This window comes from Apteryx rowi, unplaced genomic scaffold (genome assembly GCF_003343035.1).
Source record: "Apteryx rowi isolate R43461 unplaced genomic scaffold, aptRow1 scaffold_498, whole genome shotgun sequence".
NCBI classification, from domain to species: Eukaryota; Metazoa; Chordata; class Aves; order Apterygiformes; family Apterygidae; genus Apteryx; species Apteryx rowi.
In genome coordinates this window covers 562743-583081 of record NW_020450758.1, presented here as the reverse complement: position 1 = coordinate 583081, position 20339 = coordinate 562743, and the positions used below count along the sequence as shown (strand labels likewise).

General features: G+C 43.0%; 1 protein-coding gene across 3 annotated transcripts in view; it reads left to right on the top strand.

Annotated features, from left to right (window-relative positions):
* PGM2L1 (phosphoglucomutase 2 like 1) overlaps window positions 1–20339 on the top strand; it is a 45604-nt gene continuing 25265 nt past the window's right edge. The window contains exons 1-3 of one of the 3 annotated variants that reach the window (XM_026079253.1): window positions 1–56; window positions 4289–4357; window positions 17384–17551. In XM_026079253.1, coding sequence (XP_025935038.1) covers window positions 4328–4357; window positions 17384–17551 — 198 coding nt within the window. In that variant the 5' untranslated portion in view covers window positions 1–56; window positions 4289–4327. Of the gene's footprint in view, window positions 57–4288; window positions 4358–4727; window positions 4911–17383; window positions 17552–20339 lie in introns of those variants that run through there. The other 2 variants (XM_026079255.1, XM_026079254.1) reach the window with 2 other exon arrangements.

Sequence of the window (20339 nt, the reverse complement as noted above, 5' to 3'; positions counted from 1 at the left end):
GCACCGGCGACGCGCAGCTCGACAAGGCGGTGTGGCAGTGGCTGAGCTGGGACAAGGTGGGTGTGCGGCGGCGGCGGGGCCCGGGGGGGGGCGGGCGCCGCCGGTGGGGTATCCTCATCGCTCCCATCGCCTCTGCCCTCTCCTTCCCGCCCCGTTTTGTGTCACGTTTGGTCCTTTCTCCCTTCCCCCCCCTTTTTTTTTCTCCCTTCCTCCTCCTCTCTGAGACCTTACGCATCTCCTGTTCCGATGGGTTGGTCCTTTTCGTGCAAGAAGAGGCGAGGTGACAGGTGGCCTCTGAGGGGTAACCGCGGCCGGGCAAAGCCCAAAAAGCTGCCTCAGTTGAGATGCCCGTCGCCTGAGAGAGGGCGAAGGTGAGGCATGTGGCCCTCCTGGACCGGCACGCGAAGCAAGGACGGTATGATGTAATCCCGCTAGCAGGCGACGCATCGCACCTGCTTCGTGCTGCCGCCGCATCTTTATCGACACGGAAAACGGGGGCATCCCGTGAAATCGGGTTTAAGGAAGGATTGTTTAACGCCCTAAAATGCAGTTAGTTAAAATCAAATGATGTCATTTTTCTTTTCCTTAGCTTTCTGAATCTGCTCCCCCCCTTCCCCCCCCCTTAAATAAATAAATAAATAGATCAGGCTTCAGAGATCCAAGTTCTGGCATGCTCCTTTCAATTCTGGCTCTGCCAGGGTGTCAAGAGGCTTGGTTAGTTCTGATTAAACTAGCCAAAGTGAGTTTGGGGCCGTTATAATAACCCCGTATTGGAGGTTCCTTTGCTTAACTCGTTGTTGGAAGGAATGCTTGCTTTTCAGTGGCCTTGCCGAAACGCCATGGCGTATGCCTTAAATAATATCTTGGGAAGGGGAGGAGGGGAAGCTACAGAACTCATGCACCAATGGTTTAGGTTTCTGTGTGTGGCTTTATTTTATTTTTATTTTTTAAATACTCCTYATCTGACGATGAAAAAAGAGTAGCTACTAGGAGTGTGTTCATACTGTTTCTTCTTCAGTTTCATTCTGCCAGGGTCAAAGCATAAGAAAGCTGTAATCTGGGCTATAAGTAAATTCTAACTCTACATGATGATTATTGGATGAGCTTTCAGCTACTTGAAAATATGTTCTCTGTTTTCATTTTTATACAAATTAACACTTGTCATCTGCACATTCTGGACTCAGAGCTGTTGTTATGAAAAAATCTGCGAATAGTGTCATGGAGAAGGAAGGAGTGGAAAAGCGAAATAACCTTCATGATTATACACTTGGTAACTGCTAGACCCAGACTGAACCCCACTAAACTTTTTTTGATTATAATTTTTTTTTTAGTTTATCAAAAGGTATTTTTTTAATGGATGAATATATGTTTATCTAAAAAAAAAAAAGAGAGAGAGCTAGGAAAACTTATACTTTTTAAAGTTAAGTTTTCCAAGGGAAAATATTTTGTTTAAAAACAGCATTAGTGAAATGTTATCGTTTCTATAGCTCTTTCTAAAAATGAAGTTAACCAATTAAATGTGACCTGAAGAGTGAGTTTCATTGTAGCTCTTTAGCCTTGCTTCCCTATGTGGTAATCGTGTCATTTTCTGCAAGGATTCTTCAACTTCTGACTTAAACAGGTTTCAAAGAGAGTTCCTGTGAATTCCGAAAAGTCAAAATCGACTGGAGAAAGAAGGCTGAAATTGGTGCCCCTGCAGCAGGGGGAAAGCTGTGCAGCTTGGACCATGAATAGTTCAGAACCGCTTACTGTGCAGCTGCCCTTGTATTTCATCACAGACCTAGGAAACGAGGTCTCTTTAGGTCTATTACTTATCAAACAACAAGGAGCTGCCTCTCCTTCCCCACTCCCCAACTTCCTTAACTGTAGGGACTTTCACTGACTTTCTTCAAAGAAAAATCTGTACGCTACATTCACAGCTGTATTTAGTTCTGGGAAGCATTTGTCCTCTAAGTTAATTGAAAATTACTTGCTGTAATTAATTTTTCAAACCGCGGGTGTGTTTTTTCCCTTTGGAGAGCCCTAATTAATACTGTGCTCTTCATTCTTTTAGATTTGAATACCTGTGCTAAACTCTCCTAAAAATATAACTGTTATAGGAGGTGGGGGTGAGGTGGGGGGAGCCTGACCCTATGATGATCTTTCTGCTCTTCCCCTTTCCCACCAATATCCTCCATCTCCATTAATGTGTTTAGCAACTAGCATAAAGGAAACTCACTAGCTAATCTCCCTCCTCTCTCCTTAGTTGCTATGTCTTTACTTTTTTTCTTAGACACACTAGCTAATAATTTCACAGTGTAAGTGGCATCTCCTCCTTGTTCTGTCCTCATTCACAAACTATATAAACCATTAGTCAATTGTTCTGTATTTTCTCCTCCTCTTTTAATCCATTTTCCTTTACTTTCTAGCTTTCCTATTGTACTACCACATCTGTCATGAGACCCCTAAAGGAGCCTGGTTTGCACAGAAAGCTGTGTCACAGCACGTGTCCACAACAAAACTGCTTCTGCATAGAGCAAATGTTAGAATTTGGACCCTGGTTCTAGTAATTATTTTATGTGCCTGTCTTAGGTGGCTTTACACAGTAGCAAGAATGTGCTACATGCTTCTCAGAGTAGCATGAAAATAAGGTGCTTAGCACAGGAGCTGAGCATTTGCTATGCATAGCAGCAGAGGAGGCTTTCGGTGTAATTCTGAGGATCAAATACCGGCATAGCAGCTGGTGGAATTTTGTGGGAAGAACAGCATGATTAAGAGCCTGATTTATTTAATCAAAAACATGGGCCCAAAGAAAGGATTCACGGTTGACATGTGAAATCAGAGCAGATGAAGGGTGCCCTCTCACTTTCTTTCAGTAAGTCCTCAGTCTGTATGTTGAAATGAAGCTTAAGCTCAAGCTCAAGCTGTCAGCTGCTGGCTTGTTAATTAGCTCTGCAGTATTGCTGACAAGCCTCTCGTTCCCTGAGCATGCTCAGTGTAGCCTAACTTTGACCAGGCTCAAAGAAGTTCTGGAGGAATGTTTGTACACAAAGCTGTTGTAATGGGCTGTTGGGGTTATGGTAGAATGTGTCGGAGAGAAGGGAATAAAGAACTCATGTTATTAGAGGCTTTCCCATTTCACTAAGTATTATGGTTTAGTGGCTGTTGTAATAGATTAAACTATATAAAGTCTTGAAACTTAAATTTTATGGCATAAGTGTTTATACTGATGAATAAGCTATACTGCTGTCTTTYTGGTCAAGATCATGAAGGCTGGAAAGGGTGTTGCTGTGCTGTGTTAATACATTTCAACCTTCAGATATCTGAGATAACACTTAAGGATTAAGACTTGCTTTGAGGTATAGTGTGTCACTTATGTCTATTTACTTAGTTTATCAATGCCACTTAAGCATTCTGTGTGATACAGGCTCTTTTATGTTTTTAACTGCTGGTCTGTGTATGTCTAGGTGGTCTAATAGTTTTAAATTGTTCTGAGAAACAGATGTTTTTGTTCCATAATCGGATTATAATGAGACTGCCACGGAAAGAAGGTAGTCTCACCCTTCCTTGTTGCTGCACTTCCCCTTCCCTCTCCACTTGATCTGGCACAAATATTCATGCAATTGTTCAGGGAACAGTTCCAGATTGGGGTGGGAGGCGAAGATGGATTTTTTTTTTTTTAAGTTGGACTCAATCAAACTCAATGTAGCTGCATGAATGTTTATCCTGATGCAAGAAAGGGGTCAGCACAGTAGTAGGAACAGTTTGGGAAGAAGAACTGTCTCCTTCAGCAGCAGTGCTATTGTAAACTGAATTGAAAACTATTGTTGTAACACTTCATTTAGAAAGACAAACTGTGTACAGTCTGTGTAAAGGAGGGAGAAGATGTGCAAAGGTTTTGTTTCTTGTTTAATGTAAAACAAACAAACAAAACCCCCCCTACTTTGACCTGTTTACAATCTGCAGCAAAAAAGGAAGTATAATGAAGGCCAGCAGAAAGATGTTCTCTTGTTTACTGGATGCAGTCCTAACGATCATCAGGAAGAGCAGAGAGCTAAGGCAAATTTGTGTGCTGTGAAATATCCCCAAACTGCTGAGCAATGCAATGATGTGGGATATTTTGCCTGTGATTTCTCAGTTCTGTCCACTCAGCCGCAGTATTAAATTAAAGGACTTCAAATTCTACTTCTCTGTGGTACCTCTTGCCATTAGTGTTTGGTCTTCTATGGTCTGTTCTTTTGAAATGTGACTGCAGAACTCTGACCGGAGGAATTCTAACTCTGAGCTTTTAAAAAATGCTTCCTTACAGGTGTAGGTTTTTCGGCCTTCAGTATGCTCAACAGCCAACATGATGTGCCCATTTTTCTCTTGGAGGGAAGTAAGTACATCAGCAATGCAGCCTGCATATACTTCCAGCAGTAAGGTGTATCTGTAGTCATCCTGTTCTTGGCCGGGATGGATTGGCAGTGTTAATGCCACGTTGTGCTTGACCAAGGCTCACCTCGTACAGGATGTGCCACCTTTCTGCCTCTGAAACTCAGATTGCTCTTGGTAGTTCAAAGTGCTCGGATGGTGGGTTTGATGGTGTGCAGGCTTGGCTTGTATGAGGTCCAGGGCCCTTGGGGACAATGTTGGAAAACCATTTTAGGTGAATGGAGCAAAACTATTTCACAGATTTCTCCACACAGACAGTACAGATGTAGACTGTACCTAGAATGTTCTTTCAACCTGGCTTCCTCTTTACTTAGAGGCTCCCTACCAAAAGAAACCGACTGATACGGAGCTGTTGTGGCTCATTGAGGGACCAGAGTTTAGAAGTAAAATGGAACAAGACAAACTGACAGTGTAAATGTACCCCCAGTGGGTTGGCAGAGCCAAAAAAAAGTGACCTGATGTAGGAAACTTTCTACCTCTGAAGTACAACACCTAAGGTAATACCCAGAGCTCGTGACTTGCTCTTCCATCGCCTTCCCTCTCCCATCGCAGTAACTAGCTTGAGTAACTGCTTGCCTACAGTTATCCAACTGATTTTCACAGAAAAATATTGGTGCGGTTGCTGACCAGAAACTAAATATTTCCTTATGTCGAATGAGAGAAAATGAGACCCTAGAACTTTTAAGAGAAATTTTAAATGAGAACTTGATGCAAGTGCCAGTGTTGGGTTTAAGCTCTGTATGAAAGGTGAACTAGCTATGCCACAGACATTGCTATGTTTCTGCTGCTTAAGTGTTCCTATAAATATATATTCTGGTGTGCTTGGGTTTTTGGGACTGAACCTGATTTCATTCAAAAACATTTACTGATTTAAAAGCCTGGCTGACAATGCTTGATGCACTTAAAGTTTACAGTTGTTGAATTTCCTTAGAATTCATCCCTTGTAAAACTGTCTTTGGGAGCAAAAAAAATTAATTTTAAAAGCTTTTCATCTTCTAGACTTTGGGTTGTGTGGGGGTTTTTTGTTTTTTGTATTTTTTTGTATATTTTTCTTCTTCCAGGCTACAGATGCAAATAGTGCCTGCAAAAGCCAGAAATGATTGCTGTGAGAAGTGTAAACTGACAGTTGTTTTGATAGGATTTTAGCTGTGAAACCTAGCTCTGGCAGTAAATACATTCATTATTAACATGACTGGAAGTCAAAGAACCAATAAGAAATATTCAGCTAATGCCAAAGAAAAGACTGGAGAATCATGGTACATGGGTAACTACTTTGGTGCCAGCCCCACGCTCCTCTTCAGATTCTTTATCCTAATGAGCTACAGAAAAACCCAGTCCAATTCTATCAGTATACAGTTGTGTAGTACATGGAAAACTGAAGATGGAGGAGTATGACACTGAATTTGGCAGAGCATATAACAATTGCTTTTCAATAAAACCTCAAGCCTTTCTTAAATGCATTGGAGATGTAGCAGAATCTCAGTTGCTGCGTTGGGCTGCTGCAGGACCTGACCCCAAAGTTCTGTCATGCATCTGCTTCTGCCGGAGGATTTTTATAAGTAGCTGTTTAAGCYTGTTGTAGATTAAGAATACGTCAACATCCACTTCCCTCTTCTTAAATTCCATTATAACCACTTTAATGCCACAGGACCTGCAATGCAAGTTATGTTAAGGTCTTGCTGAAGATTTAGAACTAAAGTCCGATTGTTATATTTTAAAGGAATGCAAACATGGTTAATCTGCAAAAAACATTTTATAAAGAATCTGCAAAAAACATTTTATAAAGAATCTGCAAAAAACATTTTATAAAGAAAAAGTATTAGCTATCTGGAAACTGCCTAAATGTGTAATAGCATTATAATTTCCCTGGAAAAAAAAATAATGCAGAGCTTCTGCTACTGCTTGTGGAAGTCCTGGAACTATATTATATCTTCAGACTCTTACCCATGCAGTAGTCTGTCTGTCTGACTCCTACATTCTTCTTGCTTCCACTTCTTTTTTACAGTGAGCTTGAGACACATAAGGAGAGATTTTAATTCATTCTGTCTAGTAGCTTGTTGGTAATGCAAAACAGTGCTTTCTGCGCTGGTATGAGGTGATGCTCTGAATGTGCTTAGTACAGTCTACTTGAAATAAGATATGAAAACACTGCTTGACCTCTGGTTGCTCTTTATTTCCCAAGTATCAAATTGCAAGCCTCATAGCTACTTACAAATTAAGAATGCTTCACAAACTTATATCTAAAAACAGTAGATTAACATCTCTGAGGGCACTCATCAAGCTTGCAGGTGATGCCACGCTGTGTGGAAAGAGTTGAGGGGCAGAGCTGCCATTCAGAGGGACCTAGACAGGCTGGGGGAATGGACCAACAGGAACATTATTAAATTTAACAAGGCAATGTTCCTCTGGGAGGGGTGAACTCCCTATGGCAATACAAGCTAGGGTTCAGCTCTGCTGAAAAGGCTCTGAGGGTCTTGGTAGACAGCAAGCCGAACAGGAGCCGGCAGTGTCCCCTGACAGCAAACGAGGCCAATGACATCCTGGGCTGCATGAACAGGAGCCCAGCCAGGAGATCAAGAGAAGGGATTATCTCCTTTTACTCGGCATTTGTTAGAACACATCCAAATACTGCATCTGGTTTTGGGCCCCTAGGACAAGATAGACACTGACAAACTGGTGCAAGTTCAGCAGAGGGCCACTGAGATGGTCAGGGGGCTGGAGCACTTCTCCTGGGAGGAGAGACTGCTGAGCCTGGAGAAGAGAAGGCTTTGGGGGGACCTACCAGCAGCCTTCCCCTACCTACAAGTATATCATTGAGAAGACAGAGCCAGGTCCTCCGCAGCAGTGTGTGGCAGGATGATAAGAAACAACAGGCACAAATCAATAAAGAGAGGCTCAGACTGGATATAAGGAGAAATGTTTCCTCTGTGGGGAAGTCGAGCAGTGGAATGGGGCCCAGAGAGGTTGTGCGGTCCCTGTCCTTGGAGGTTTTCAAAATCCAACTAGGCAGAGCCCTGAGCAACTTGGTTTGACCTCATAGTTGCCCTGCTTTGAGCAGGAAGTTGGACTAGAAACCTTCCAACCTGAATTATTCTGTGATTTTTTTATGGAAGAATTTGATTAGGTGTATTCTAAAAATTCTTGTTTGTCCTTTTAACATCCTCTTTTTTTTAACACCCCCCCTTTTTTACTGCCATACAGGTTAGTGTGAACAGTAGCCAAATTTGGAAGGGTATTTGGCTTTTAATGGGAAAGGGAATTTCTTCTGTGGTGTTGACTATGATATAAAATATAGACAAATGTATAGGTTAACTTGCGATGTCATTCATCATGACATATTATTATGGCAGTCTTTCTCCTTTCCTAAAGAATGCTCTCTTCATGCTTGTCTTTACCTCTAGTTCCCAGACAGCAGTGTAAAATACTTCCCTCCCCCTGTCCCCCCAGGTTAAGAACGTGAGTACCACCCTGTTGGGTGAGAACCGTCCAGCTAGCTTGGTGTTCTGACAGTAGCAGTAGCTGGTTAGGGACAGCATGCGATCTTGGCCTCTCTTTTCTGTTGTCCATCTCCTTGTGCTCTCCCAGCATCCACGACTGTTGGCAGTGGCTGGCAGAAGGCAAAAGGACTGGCTATGCCCCGCTTTCTCTGAGTCAGTAGGGGGGTTTACTGAGTGCAGCRGCAGGAGCTCTCCTGGACCATGCTGCTGACCTTGCTGCTCAGGAGGAGAATCATCCTGCCACTGGATTGAGGATGATAGTACTGTTGCTTCCAGAACCTTGACCACCATGACTGGTGCTGCTAGAACTGCATGCTACTTCATCTGTAAGCACACAGACAGCATCTCGGCACTGCCCCGTGCATCAGGAACCTAAAAATCTGTGGGGAAACTGCTACACCTTCCTCCATCTGGATGAAGTATGGTCCACTACTCACCTGGAAAGTGAGACTAGTCTTAGGAGTKTCTCCTTCTGCACAGTGGATGCAGCGAACTTTGAGGAGTGCCAGAGTGGAGGTGCTCTTTAGACCTACACAGTGTTGCCCCACCTTGCCTGCCTTATGTTTCTTCTTGCATTTAGGTAGAACAAAAAATGTAGGTTCTCTCTATGGTGTGGGTTTCCCTTTACCCCTTCCCCCTTTCTGTCTGTTTTCCCTCCAGTCTCTCTCCGCTGCTCCCCCAGGCCTGTGTGCACTTCTCTCACCACCTGCCCCCCCACCCCCCTTTTTTCCCTTGTATCTGCTACCTATCCTCTCCCTGCTCCTTAGTGCAGCCTGGGGACCTAGAGCAGTTGCCAGCACCCCTCTTCCCTCCCGGTACCTGTGGATAGGGTACCGACTACAAGTGCACTGCCCATGCGGACATACAGGGACATGGTTGAGAAATGGGTAGGACAAGAAGGACTGGGAAAAGAAAAAGGGTAAGAACCCCACTCAGAAACCCAACTCTAACCTAGCTGCCAGCCATGGGTACCTGTTTTCCCACCTGTCCCTCTTCTGACCCCAAGAGTGTATAATCAGGTAGCCTGAGGCTTTCCTTCCAGGGCCCTCCTGGCTGCTGTCACCTTATCTGCTGCCTCCTTGCATACTCCTGGCAAAGGCCAAGATCCCTTCCCCGCCCAGACCAGGAGGAACATCTGTTGCCTCCTGATTGCTGCCTGACCCCRCCTCCTGACCTGTGTGTGTGTGTGGCTGCAAGGGGCTTGGGGCCCTATGACATGGTGGCTACCTGCAAGACATCTGAAAAGCTTTCTTGCTGGTGTCAGAGGTAGGGGCATCTTTGTCTCCCCATCGCATTGCTTGGCGGACCTGACTCTGTGGGTCTCACTCCTGTCCCCGGTGCTGCCCTCCTCCCTGCCCTGTCTGCCTTTGGGAGGCTGGTCCCTGTGTGCTTCAAGGACCCTGCCCTTTGCCATGTGCTCTTTTTCCACCAGCACATCATCCTCTGAATGTCAGTAGCTGTGTGAGGCTCAGATGCTTTGAAGGGTCTTCTGTTTTCCCATATGGTGGTCCCTTGGATGCGTTGCTTCTTTGGGGAGTCCTAGTGCTTACTTTGCCAGGCATCACGCCAAGTCCATAAGGACTGCCCTTGCCTGGGGAGGTGGGCGGTACTCTCACCTTCCAGACTAAAGGAAGGGCCAGTCTCACTGCTGGCAGCTTGTCGCACCTGAATATCTCTGTCTTTTGTGGCACCACTGAATGAGCTTGYGCAGATGCTGAGCTTAGGTCTCTGTGCACGCCTACTTATCTCAGCAGGCTACCCTGCCAAAGCCACCAAGGGCAGGGTGGAGGCAAGGGTCCTTGCAGAATCCCGGGAGGTATCCTGTGTGGAAGAGGAGTGGCTTTCTCTCTCACCTGGATACCTTCTAATGATTCTTCCCTCTCACGTGTTGCTGCCTGGACCCCTGTACCCAGATCTTCTGGCCTGCCCTCAGGGCTCACTGATGAGGAGAGCCGGATCCTTATGTTAGGTGACAAGTGTGATCAGTGTGGGTTCAGTGCATGCCTCTCGCGGAGTGAAAACCCCTCCCCGGTACCTGATATGGCTATTGTTGGGCCTGTAGGTTGTGTACAATCCTGCCTCCATCCCCAAAGTCGCATGGTTCACCCCCCTTCTTACCCACTGCGGTGGGTTTGATCCAGCAGCTTGGCAGTGAGATAGAGATTTTCTTGGTGGCTGCCAGGGAGAATTCCTCTGTCATGGTAGGGGACCTGGCTGTTAACCTGGAGAGGGTCAGGGCTTGGGGCGAGCCCCCGTTACCCGGAGGAGTACTCCCTTTTGTCAGCACGCTTCAGCCTGGTGCTGAAATGAACTCAGCCTCTTCTTCCCCCTTCCCTAACCACTTCTATTCTGGGATAGCAACTTAAGACCAGTTAACTGGGATATCTCCTATTCCTTCTGCGTGCCTGACCTCACAGGATAGTGAGGGAGAAACTGTTAACTGGCATTCAGACCCAGAACCTTTTGGAGTATCTAGGCCAGATGAGTCTCCGCTTCTCCTGGACCCTAGAAAAAACCCATACAAGACCTGGTGGTATGCTAAGGTTTCAGGCACTGAGCTCACCACAGCACCTTTCCCCATCTCTCCTAACCCCTGTGCCTCCAGCAGTGCTGCTGAGGCTCTTACCCCTAATCTATGTTCCCTGAGCCGCTCTGCTGTCCCCACCCCTTCTTCAGAGGATGACCATGAGGAGGTAGGGTTTGTTTTCCTCCACCTTGTTCCCCCAATAGAGAATGTATCACTCCCCTTTCTAGTCACCCTGGGGCCAGAGGATGAAGTGGTCCAGGGTGTGCAGGTGGTTCTGTGCTAGGGGTCCTTATCAACTACAACTGAGGTAGAAAAACCCCAATCCGAAGGCAGCGTAGCTGAAGGATGGGGGAGGGTCTGGGGGCTTGCTTGGGCCTGTGACAGTGCCAACGGACAAGTGTAAGAGAGAACTTATCGCTGACAAGAAGATATTGCTGGCCCTCATCCTATAGCCCGTGGGGGCCCTGTTCAAGGAGGGGATGGGACTCAAAGGGTGGAACACTGCTCTGTACCTGCATGCCTACATCCTCCGCGCTTCTTGCAGCTAGCGAGGATTAACTGCATGATGTAGCTATGAATGGCAGCGCCAGCTCTGGCCATGAGGCTCCCAACCTTCTTCTCATGAAATACCTTGAAATCTCATACTTAAAACAGCTAGGACTGTGGGATGAAACTCCATGGGAGTCAGATACTTGCCTTCCTTTGGAAGGAGTTTACTCCATGGCTGTCCTGAAGGAGACTTGCAGGGATCTGTCTGCTGAGCCTAGCTGGCAGCTGGAGTGGGGGAGCAGGATCTCCTTCACCAGAGGTATCTGGGAAGTGGCTGGAGTGGTGACCCTAGTCTCTCTAGACCTGTGACATGACGTGCTGGGGTTTGCGAAGTTTGTGATGGGTCACCTGCTGCATCTGTGGCCTTCAGTGGAAGGACTGGTTGTTAATGTCTGTGCCCTGATAGCAGACCTGGAACAAGTGCAGTTCTATCAGTAAGCACCTACCTTCCTCAGCAGTCTGGATCCCTGCAAATGTGTGGTTCTTCCAGGCATTGAGACCTGCGTTGGACTCGTGGGACTGTGTTGGGAGGAAGAAGTGTCAGGCAGATGTCTTCAAGGAGCTTGTAGATCATCACTTCGTGTTTGATGTCTTGTGGGTCTTCCACATGAACAACGCACCTTCCTTCATCTGCATTTGGGTGGAGAACAGGTCAAGCCATTCCTAGCTGAAACACATCTGCCTTATTTGCTATATAATATCTTGTAGGCCAGCCACTTTCATGGACAGGTAAGCAACTATTACCTGCCAAGTGCTGTTAGCCTTGCAGAAAGTCTGACCTAAGGGCTTCTTAACAACAGTCTTTTGGAGGATGCGGGCTTTGTCATAGCCTTCCAGGAGTTGTGGCTTGCCTAGTGGGAGGAGAGGTGTGCCTTTCCCTCAGGCAGATGTGGTGAAATGTAGGGAAGGTGTGTGTCAAGCTCTTTTGCTGTAACTATGTGAAGAGTTTCACATATCAGAGAGACTAGGCAATAGGGAATCGGAGATCTAGAACCAGAGAGGTGCTTGTCTGGATGCTGCGATGATTCAGCGAGTGCTGGGAGAAGTGCGAGGAGCTCTGGGTCCAAGACACCTTTGCTTAGTTGCGCATCTGAGTCCTTTAGGAGATGACTGCAGTGCTTCATACTGGAGAAGAAAAGAACTGCTGAGAAATGCATCGCTTGTCTCCTGGCAGAGGGTGGCACAACTCCTGTGGGTTTGCAGCCCATGCAAGGAAGAGCAAGGGCTTTGTGGAACCCCATATACTATTGATTTTGGCACTAGAGCCTGTGGGATCAGTGACTGACGTTTAACGTGGGGCATCAGGTGAATTGCTTTGTTAGAGCTGTTGGAGATGGAAGGATATCTGAAAGCACTCCTTTTTGTTAAGAAATGAGTATTTTTATATGAAACTGCCTGAAGCCTCTTGTCTTTAAGCAGAATAGCCTATGTTTTTTTTTTTTTAAAAGGACATTGAAAAGAAAGTCCGAGCAATGTGTCTAGTAATTTCTAAAGAACTTCTCTTTTGCTTTACACTAGGCTTCTGGGCTGTGATTAATGGAGTTTGCTGTCATACTTATCCAGGCAACTGTTAAGAGGGGGCACTTCAGTTGTTCAAAGCTTGTGTTTTTAAGCTAATTGAGTTTGGAACCAACTGCTACCTTTCCTGGCTTTAGCAGCTTGAGAAATTCTGTTTGAAGCGGTGATCCTTTATAGTTCTCTTTGTATAGTTTAATTAACTACTTGAAGCTGCGGGGGATCATCTCACCCTAGCATCACCTAATTGCATCCGAAGTCTGGATAAATAATATTTCCTGGGAAATTAGAAAGGTAAGGGAATGCTGCAGAGCTTGACTAATCTGTTATAGCCTTTAGTGTCTCTAGCTTCACACGATAGAAAAGTGAGTGTTGATGGAAAGAACAACTGTGCAATGATACTAATGACTTCAGAAAACTTATTTTGTATGAAAGCACACTAGGTTTTCTTCTTCATACTCCCAGTCTCTAATGTTAAGTTTATTGTGTGTTTTATCCTTAAAACTGTTCAGCTTTGAAAAATAAACCTTTGTAAGAGCTACTGTAAAACGTTCAATGCGTTATTTTATTTCATAACTTTAAAGTAAAACAACAAAAAACCTGATTTTTGAAAATTTGCAGTAGAATTAGATTTCAATAGTGACAGCTATATTTATGTTTTAGCTCTCCTTTACTCCAGTGCCTTTTGAAATACTCGTTTAGTACGGTAAACTGTTTTCATATTTAAGCTGTATGTGCAAGAAGATAGACTTGTCCGCAGGCTTTGAAGCTCTAACTCAGAGGAAAAACTCCAAGGAATTTAAAGGAATATTTTCTTAAACAATGAGAAATAATAAGGATCATGTCACAAACAGTCATGATATCAATTGTCTTGAGGTCAGATTTCTAATGCGATTGAATGTATAACCCACAGCATGAAACAGCATCGCTCTGTCTGAATTTATTTGTATCAACTCATGTAAAATCCCTTCTTTCTTCTGCCCCATAAGTTTCACATCATCTGTTAAAAGATTTGTGATTTTCTTCTTTAGCTTGTAACATTCTTTTCTTGTTGTTGKTGGTTTTTTCCCCCCCCCCTTGGTTTTCTACTTTTCTTATTGCACAAAACTTGAGCGAACTGAATGGGACCTGAGTAAATGAGAATATTTTTTGGGCACTATTTTGGGTGACTCATTTTTGTTTCCTAAAAAATATATTAGGTAACTTCAGTCAAAAATTGCGTGTTATTCTATTAGTAAAATAAGTGCCTGAGTTATAGCTTCAGTAAAGGCTTGCGTCAATCTTGCAAAATTTCAGACCATAAACTGTGTAATATACCACACGTTATTACATTCTTGCAGGCAAGCAATACTGCCTGTCTTAAAAAAGTTATTAAAGAGGCTGTGTAATTTAATGATCATACTTTAAAGCAAAATTATGTATCCAATTATGATAGTGTGAAATGTGGTTTTCATATACTCTCGCCATAAACAGAAACTTTTTCAGTTTAGTTATTTGTTTTCTGGTTGGTTTCCTATGAACGGCCAAAAGAGACTTTCACTTTCTGGATTTAATATTTGTAGTGCCGCATTGTTTTTGTTTTATTTTTGGACTTTTTTTAGCTGCCTTATGGGAAATGTCTAGCTTTGGTTGTAGAGCCATCCGAGAGCCTGAATGATAATGGCTTGCCTTTTTATTTTAAGGCACAAGGACATTAAAATCTATTTTAAATTTACATGTCCCATTTTCTAGCGTTTAAGATCTATTGTCAGGCAATGGAAATACTTTCAGTTTTTTGAACTAGTTTTATTTGTGGTTTTTTTTCCCTAATGAAAAGATTRCGTAGCTCGTATGACCTTCTTTTCCTGCACTTTTCAAACCCTCCTAAAGAACCTCTCTCCTTGCAGAGCACGTTTCCCAGTGCTGCAGAGGCCACCTTATGGCAGGCGGTGCCAGATCTGAAGCTGGCTGACCTCTATATTATAAATGTCAGGGGTATTTCACCCTTGCCTTTCAGACTCCATCTGCCTTTTTTAACCCTTGTTTAGGAGCTCACTTTAAGCAACACCCTTTGTGGGAACCTCTTGGGCAGCCTGAGCTATACTGTTCTATAGCTGTCATCGGGATTCATCGTTTTTTACAGCTGTGTATCGATTCAATTCTTGATGGATCTGTGTTGTTGGCAAGCCTGACCTTGGCTGCAGTTTATTTATAGGAGCTGTGAATTCTGTCTTGTCCAAACTGGATGTAGGTAGATGGAACTGAGTTTCTTGATGACCAAATGAATTTACAGAGCCTTCAAAATATATATGTTATAAGGTATTGTACTTATTCATCCACTTCTTTCAAAACAGCTTCCTATGGGTGAATCACTTCCTGTCAGTACCTGTTGTAAAAGGACAGACATCAATATTCTTCTCATACCATTATTTTTCTTTCTTCTCCCCGGGTGTGTCCAGGGTAATATGGTTGGTATTACTGTGACTATTTCTCATTATCATAGATAATTAATCTTAATTTGCCTTATTATGCCCCACACTTCTCTAGCTAAGCATGAGTCGAAGGTGTAGAATAACTACGAAGAACAAATGGGAATGCATATGTGCATTCTTGCAAACTTGGGTGTTCATGGCTTTGACCATAATGCAAGTTTATGAAACTACTGAAAGAACAGGGGGCGATTTCAGTAATCAGCGTCTTGTTGGTTCTTATATCCAGCTTGCTACATAACATGGCATACGATTGCCTTGTAAGCGTTGTTTATGCAAAACGAGTAATATTATTAAAGTGTCGGGATATACGTGAGGGAGATTGTAGAATCATAGCATTTCCGATGAGGTGGGCCTTAAAGTAAATATTGGAATTAAGTCTTTCAGAGATGTGCCTAATCACTGCCTCAGCTGAGCTGTGAATGGTAGTAAATGTGTTCTCTCCATATCAAAATGGTGAAAGCTTATATTCTTCTTTCATAAATGAAGTGACTGAATGTCTGTTTGAAACTGAGTGGGTTTCAAGTTGGAAGGGAAGAATTATTTCCTTCTATTGTATTTGGTGAAACTTTCTCCATGTCAAGTGCCCATTCATTTTAGTCATGGGCTTTGAATAATAAAGGTGTGGAATGACAATTATTTAAAAGTTTTGTACAGGCTTGTGTGGAGTTCCTTTTTCTATAAGGAATCACTTCTGTGCGGATGAGGAACTCCCTTCACAGGAAATACTGAGATGTCCCTTGAATATTTTYGCAGCTTCCTGCCGTGATTGCACGGTCCTTATGCCTTTTTCTAGGCAGCTGCTGACAGTTGCTGTCAGATAGGATGCTGGACTAGCTGCACCTTTGGTCTGACCGCGTATGGCCTCTTTCAGGTAACCGCAGAGCAGTTGATCCCCGCTGTGATATGCCCAATACATTGCGATAAGTACAGACWTAAGTAGGAAACTGTAGAGAGCTTTCAATGTAAAAGAACTATGCAGCTGTGGGTGAATGATATAGCTGCCGGGGGACAATGAGAGCGGGAAGGGTAAATATCTCTGGCTCTCCTGTATGGACCATAAGACTGTTTATATAGTTCTAGGCATCAAATTACCTGATTTACATAGTATTGTTTTTAAATGTTTCCTTTGGGTAGCTTAGTAGCTGTATATTTTGTTGGTTTTGGGGGCAAATCATAAAGCCACTGCTGTCTTTACGTTCATTAAGACCAACAAAATGTTATGTTTTAGTGACATGAGTACTGCTTTTGAGGGTAGAGTTTTTTCCCTTCAGAAAGATGTTAGCTCTTAAAAATAAATTCAGTGGCTTCTGTGGGGAATTCTTTGCTTAATGCTTGTATCCCGTACTGTGTCTTAACTATGTTCTTTCAGAACTATTATAGAATTGGGGAAGTTTATTTTTAATTCTCTGGTTTTACTGATGAAATTCTTGAGATCCACCTAAATACAATTAAAAATCTGACCATTAGAGTAATGGTGTAGATAAGATAGAATACCAGTTTCTGAAAGATGCTGCTATCAACAGAAGTCACTGAAGGCACCGTTCATAGTTCATTTGGTAAATTTTAAATGTTTTGAGGGCATATACTAATAATGAACCGAGTCCTGCAATATAAGGTTTTGAGAAGACAAATCGGGAATATTGGCAATGGGTCCCATAGCAGCAATAGCTTAGCATCCATGTTTGAATGTAAAGAACAATTTTGGACAGTAGTGAAAATGGCTATTAAAATTCTATAATGGTGTATATGATATCTTCCTCTTACCTGCAGAAGGAGTAGCACTTTTAAACTTTTTTTAACCTGTTCAGATCCAGTGTATATACTGAGCAGTGAAAGTGTCAAAAATGGCTGGGATTTTCTGACCAGGAAAAATACCCATTTTTGTTAAACAGTTTGTGGTAAATGTGGGCTTTGACTGTTTTGTACTCACCTTGCTAAAGATTAATGTAACTTGGAAGGACAAGCTTTCTTTATGGTTTTACAATGTCAGCTTTATTTTACTGTGCTTGTTTGCAGAGCTTTCCTGTGGGTGGGGAGGAAAGAAATACTGCTTTCAAGTTAAGGTTTTTGTCCGTCTTCCAACAGCAGAGATTGAGAATTAACTTGTGCTCCCTACCTTTGAAAACCGGYTCTGAAGTCACTGTGTTCTTTGCTRACAGGCTTCGTGTTGCTGTAAAGTGTGTTAATGGCTAGGTGAACTCAGCAGGATATCAATGGCTGCAAGAGCTCCTGAATCCTTTATAAATAAAGATAAAGAGGAGAAAGTACCAATGTAGGCCAGTTTGTGTAGACTGGGATTTTATAGGATAGGGAAGAACTTGTTGCACTGCAGCACTAAAAACTGTTTAAATCTGTAAGCTGCTGTAATGATTTCAAGAACTGAATGAAGACCTTTTAATCTTCTTTTGCAGAACCCCAAAACAAAAGAACAGATTGAAAGCTTGCTGCAGAATGGAAAGCATAAAGAATTACGGGATCGCCTTTGCTGCAGGTTGACCTTTGGGACTGCTGGGCTTCGCTCTGCTATGGGAGCAGGCTTTTGCTACATTAATGACCTTACAGTGATCCAGTCAACACAGGTGAGTTCTATAGCAGCACGTGAGAGAACTGAATGATTTCACAGTAACTGTTTGGATCGTGTAATGTTCCACTGAAATACAAGCTCCGGGGGTGAAACACAGCAGCCATTCAACAGTATCAGGTGATAGTATGAAATGTTTTAGGACTGGAAGAAGATAAAGTAGCTCGAGCAGGTTTAACTGGACATTCTAGTAAGCAGAATGTAATCACTTCAACTGGAATTTGTCCAATAGTTAAAGTCAATTCTACTGCTCTGAAGTTGGAAATCTTTAGTTGTCATAAGAACCTTTGGTATTTGGCAACAAACAAAAGACCGCCTTGCAACCAAATAAACCCTTTCTTTCATTTTTAGCCCGTGTTGTGAACAACTACGCAAAAAACCTGCCCTGGGTAACTGTAGCAGGTTTTACCAGGAAAATGAACAGAAAATAAGATGAAAAAGAAAATGTAGACTGCCTGTGAAGATCATCTGTACTGTAAATTGGTTAGCTTGTGGTGTAGGCTTCCAGTAGTGGTAGCTGACAGTACAGCATTATCTGAAACTGGACTGGATAGTTGTAGAAAAGTATTGTCGTTAGGTGTACTGGCATTACTGTAGCTCTGTCTGTAGCGCTCAGAACTTTTTTTTAGTATAGATGTAAGAAAGTAATTGAAGATATGAACTGAACCTCTCAAACAACAAATCTTGTTATCATGTTACACAAATCACTGCGTCAGAGAGATGATTGATTCGTGTTTTATTTATGATATAATATTGCACGTTTGGATTAGAATTTTTTGTTAAAATAGTGTAAACAGTTGTTAGTCTTTCTTGAGGGGTAGTTCTTCAAAGTTTGTAGCAGAATGTTTTGGGATGGACTTGAATATACACAGGGAGATCTTGGACCTTTAACTTAGATGCTTGGCTCTTGACTCTGCCATTTTAATAGCTGTGTATTGGGTCCAGGGAATGTGGCATTGTTGCAGTGTTGAGTAGGGAGTAGGTGTAGCACATTCGTATTTAATTTTATTTGTGTTCAGCTGTACTTGAAGTTGTTAGTCTTATACARGTATACCTTGGAGATATTGTAGGTTTGGTTCCAGACCACCACAATAAAGCGAATATCGTAATGAAGAGAGTCGTACGAATTTTTTTCGTTTCCCAGTGCATATAAAAGTTATGTTTACACTATACTGTAGTCTATTAAGTGTGCAATAGCATTATGTCTAAAAAAACAATGTACATAATTAAAAAATACTTTACTGCTAAAAAAATGCTAACCATAATCTGAGTCTTCAGTGAGTCATAATCTTTTTGCTGATGGAGGGTCTTGCCTCGGTGTTGACGGCTGCTGACTGATCAGGGAGGTGGTTGCTGAAGGCTGGGGTGGCTGTGGCAATTTCTTAAAATAAGACAGCAGTGAAGTTTGCTGCATCGATTGACTCATCCTTTCACGAAGGATTTCCCTGTAGCATGCGATGCTGTTTGATAGCATTTTACCCACAAGAGAACTTCCTTCAAAATTGGAGTCAATCCTCTCAAACCCTGCCGCTGCTTTATCAACTAAGTTTATGTAATATTCTTAAATCCTTTGTTGTCATTTCAACAATGTTCACAGCATCTTCACCAGGAGCAGATTCCATCTCAGGAAACCACTTTCTTTGCTCATCCATAAGAAGCTACTCCTCATCTGTTAAAGTTTTATCATGAGATTGCAGCAATTCAGTGACATCTTCAGGCTCCACTTCTAATTTTAGTTCTCTTGCTATTTCCACCACGTCTGCAGTTACTTCCTCCCCTGAAGTCTTGAACCTCTCAGTCATCCATGAGGGTTGGAATCAACTTCTTCCAAACTCCTGTTAATGCTGATATTTTGACCTCCTCCCATGAATCACAAATGTTCTTAATGGCATCTAGACTGGTGAATCCTTTCCAGAAGGTTTTCAATTTGCTTTGCCTAGATCCATCAGAGGAATCACTATCTAKGGCAGCTATAGCCTTACAAAATGTATTTCTTAAATAATAAGACTTGAAAGTTGAAATTACCCCTTGATCCATGGGCTGCAGAATGGATGTTGTGTCACAGGCATGAAAACAACATTAATCTCATTGTACATCTCCATCAGAGCTCTTGGGCGACCAGGTGCCTTGTCAATGTGCAGTAATATTTTGAAAGGAATCTTTTTTTCTGAGCAGTAGGTCTCAACAGTGGGCTTAAAATATTCAGTAGACCATGTTATGAACAGATGTGCTGTCATCCAGGCTTTGTTCCATTTAAAGAGCACAGGCAGAGTGGATTCAGCATAATTCTTAAGGGCCCTAGGATTTTTGGCATGGTAAATGAGCACTGGCTTCAACTTAAAGTCACCAGCTGCATTAGCCCTTAACAAGAGAGGCAGCCTGTCCTTTGAAGCTTTGAAGCCAGGCATTGACTTCTCCTCTCTAGCTATGAAAGTCCTAGATGGCATCTTCTGCCAATATAAGGCTGTTTTGTCTGCATTGAAAAGCTGTTGTTTAATGCAGCCACCTTCATCAATTCTCTTAGCTAGATCTTCTGGATAACTTGCTGCAGCTTCTACATCAGCACTCRCTGCTTTGCCTTGCACTTTTATGTTATGGAGATGGCTTCTTTCCTTAAACCTCATGAACCAGCCTCTGCTAGCTTCAGACTTTTCTTCTGCAGCTTCCTCACCTCTCTCAGCCTTCACAGAATTGAAGAGAGTTAGGGCCTTGCTCTGGATGAGGTTTTGGCTTAAGGGACTGTTGTGGCTGGTTTGATCTTTTATCGAGACCACTAAAACTTTCTC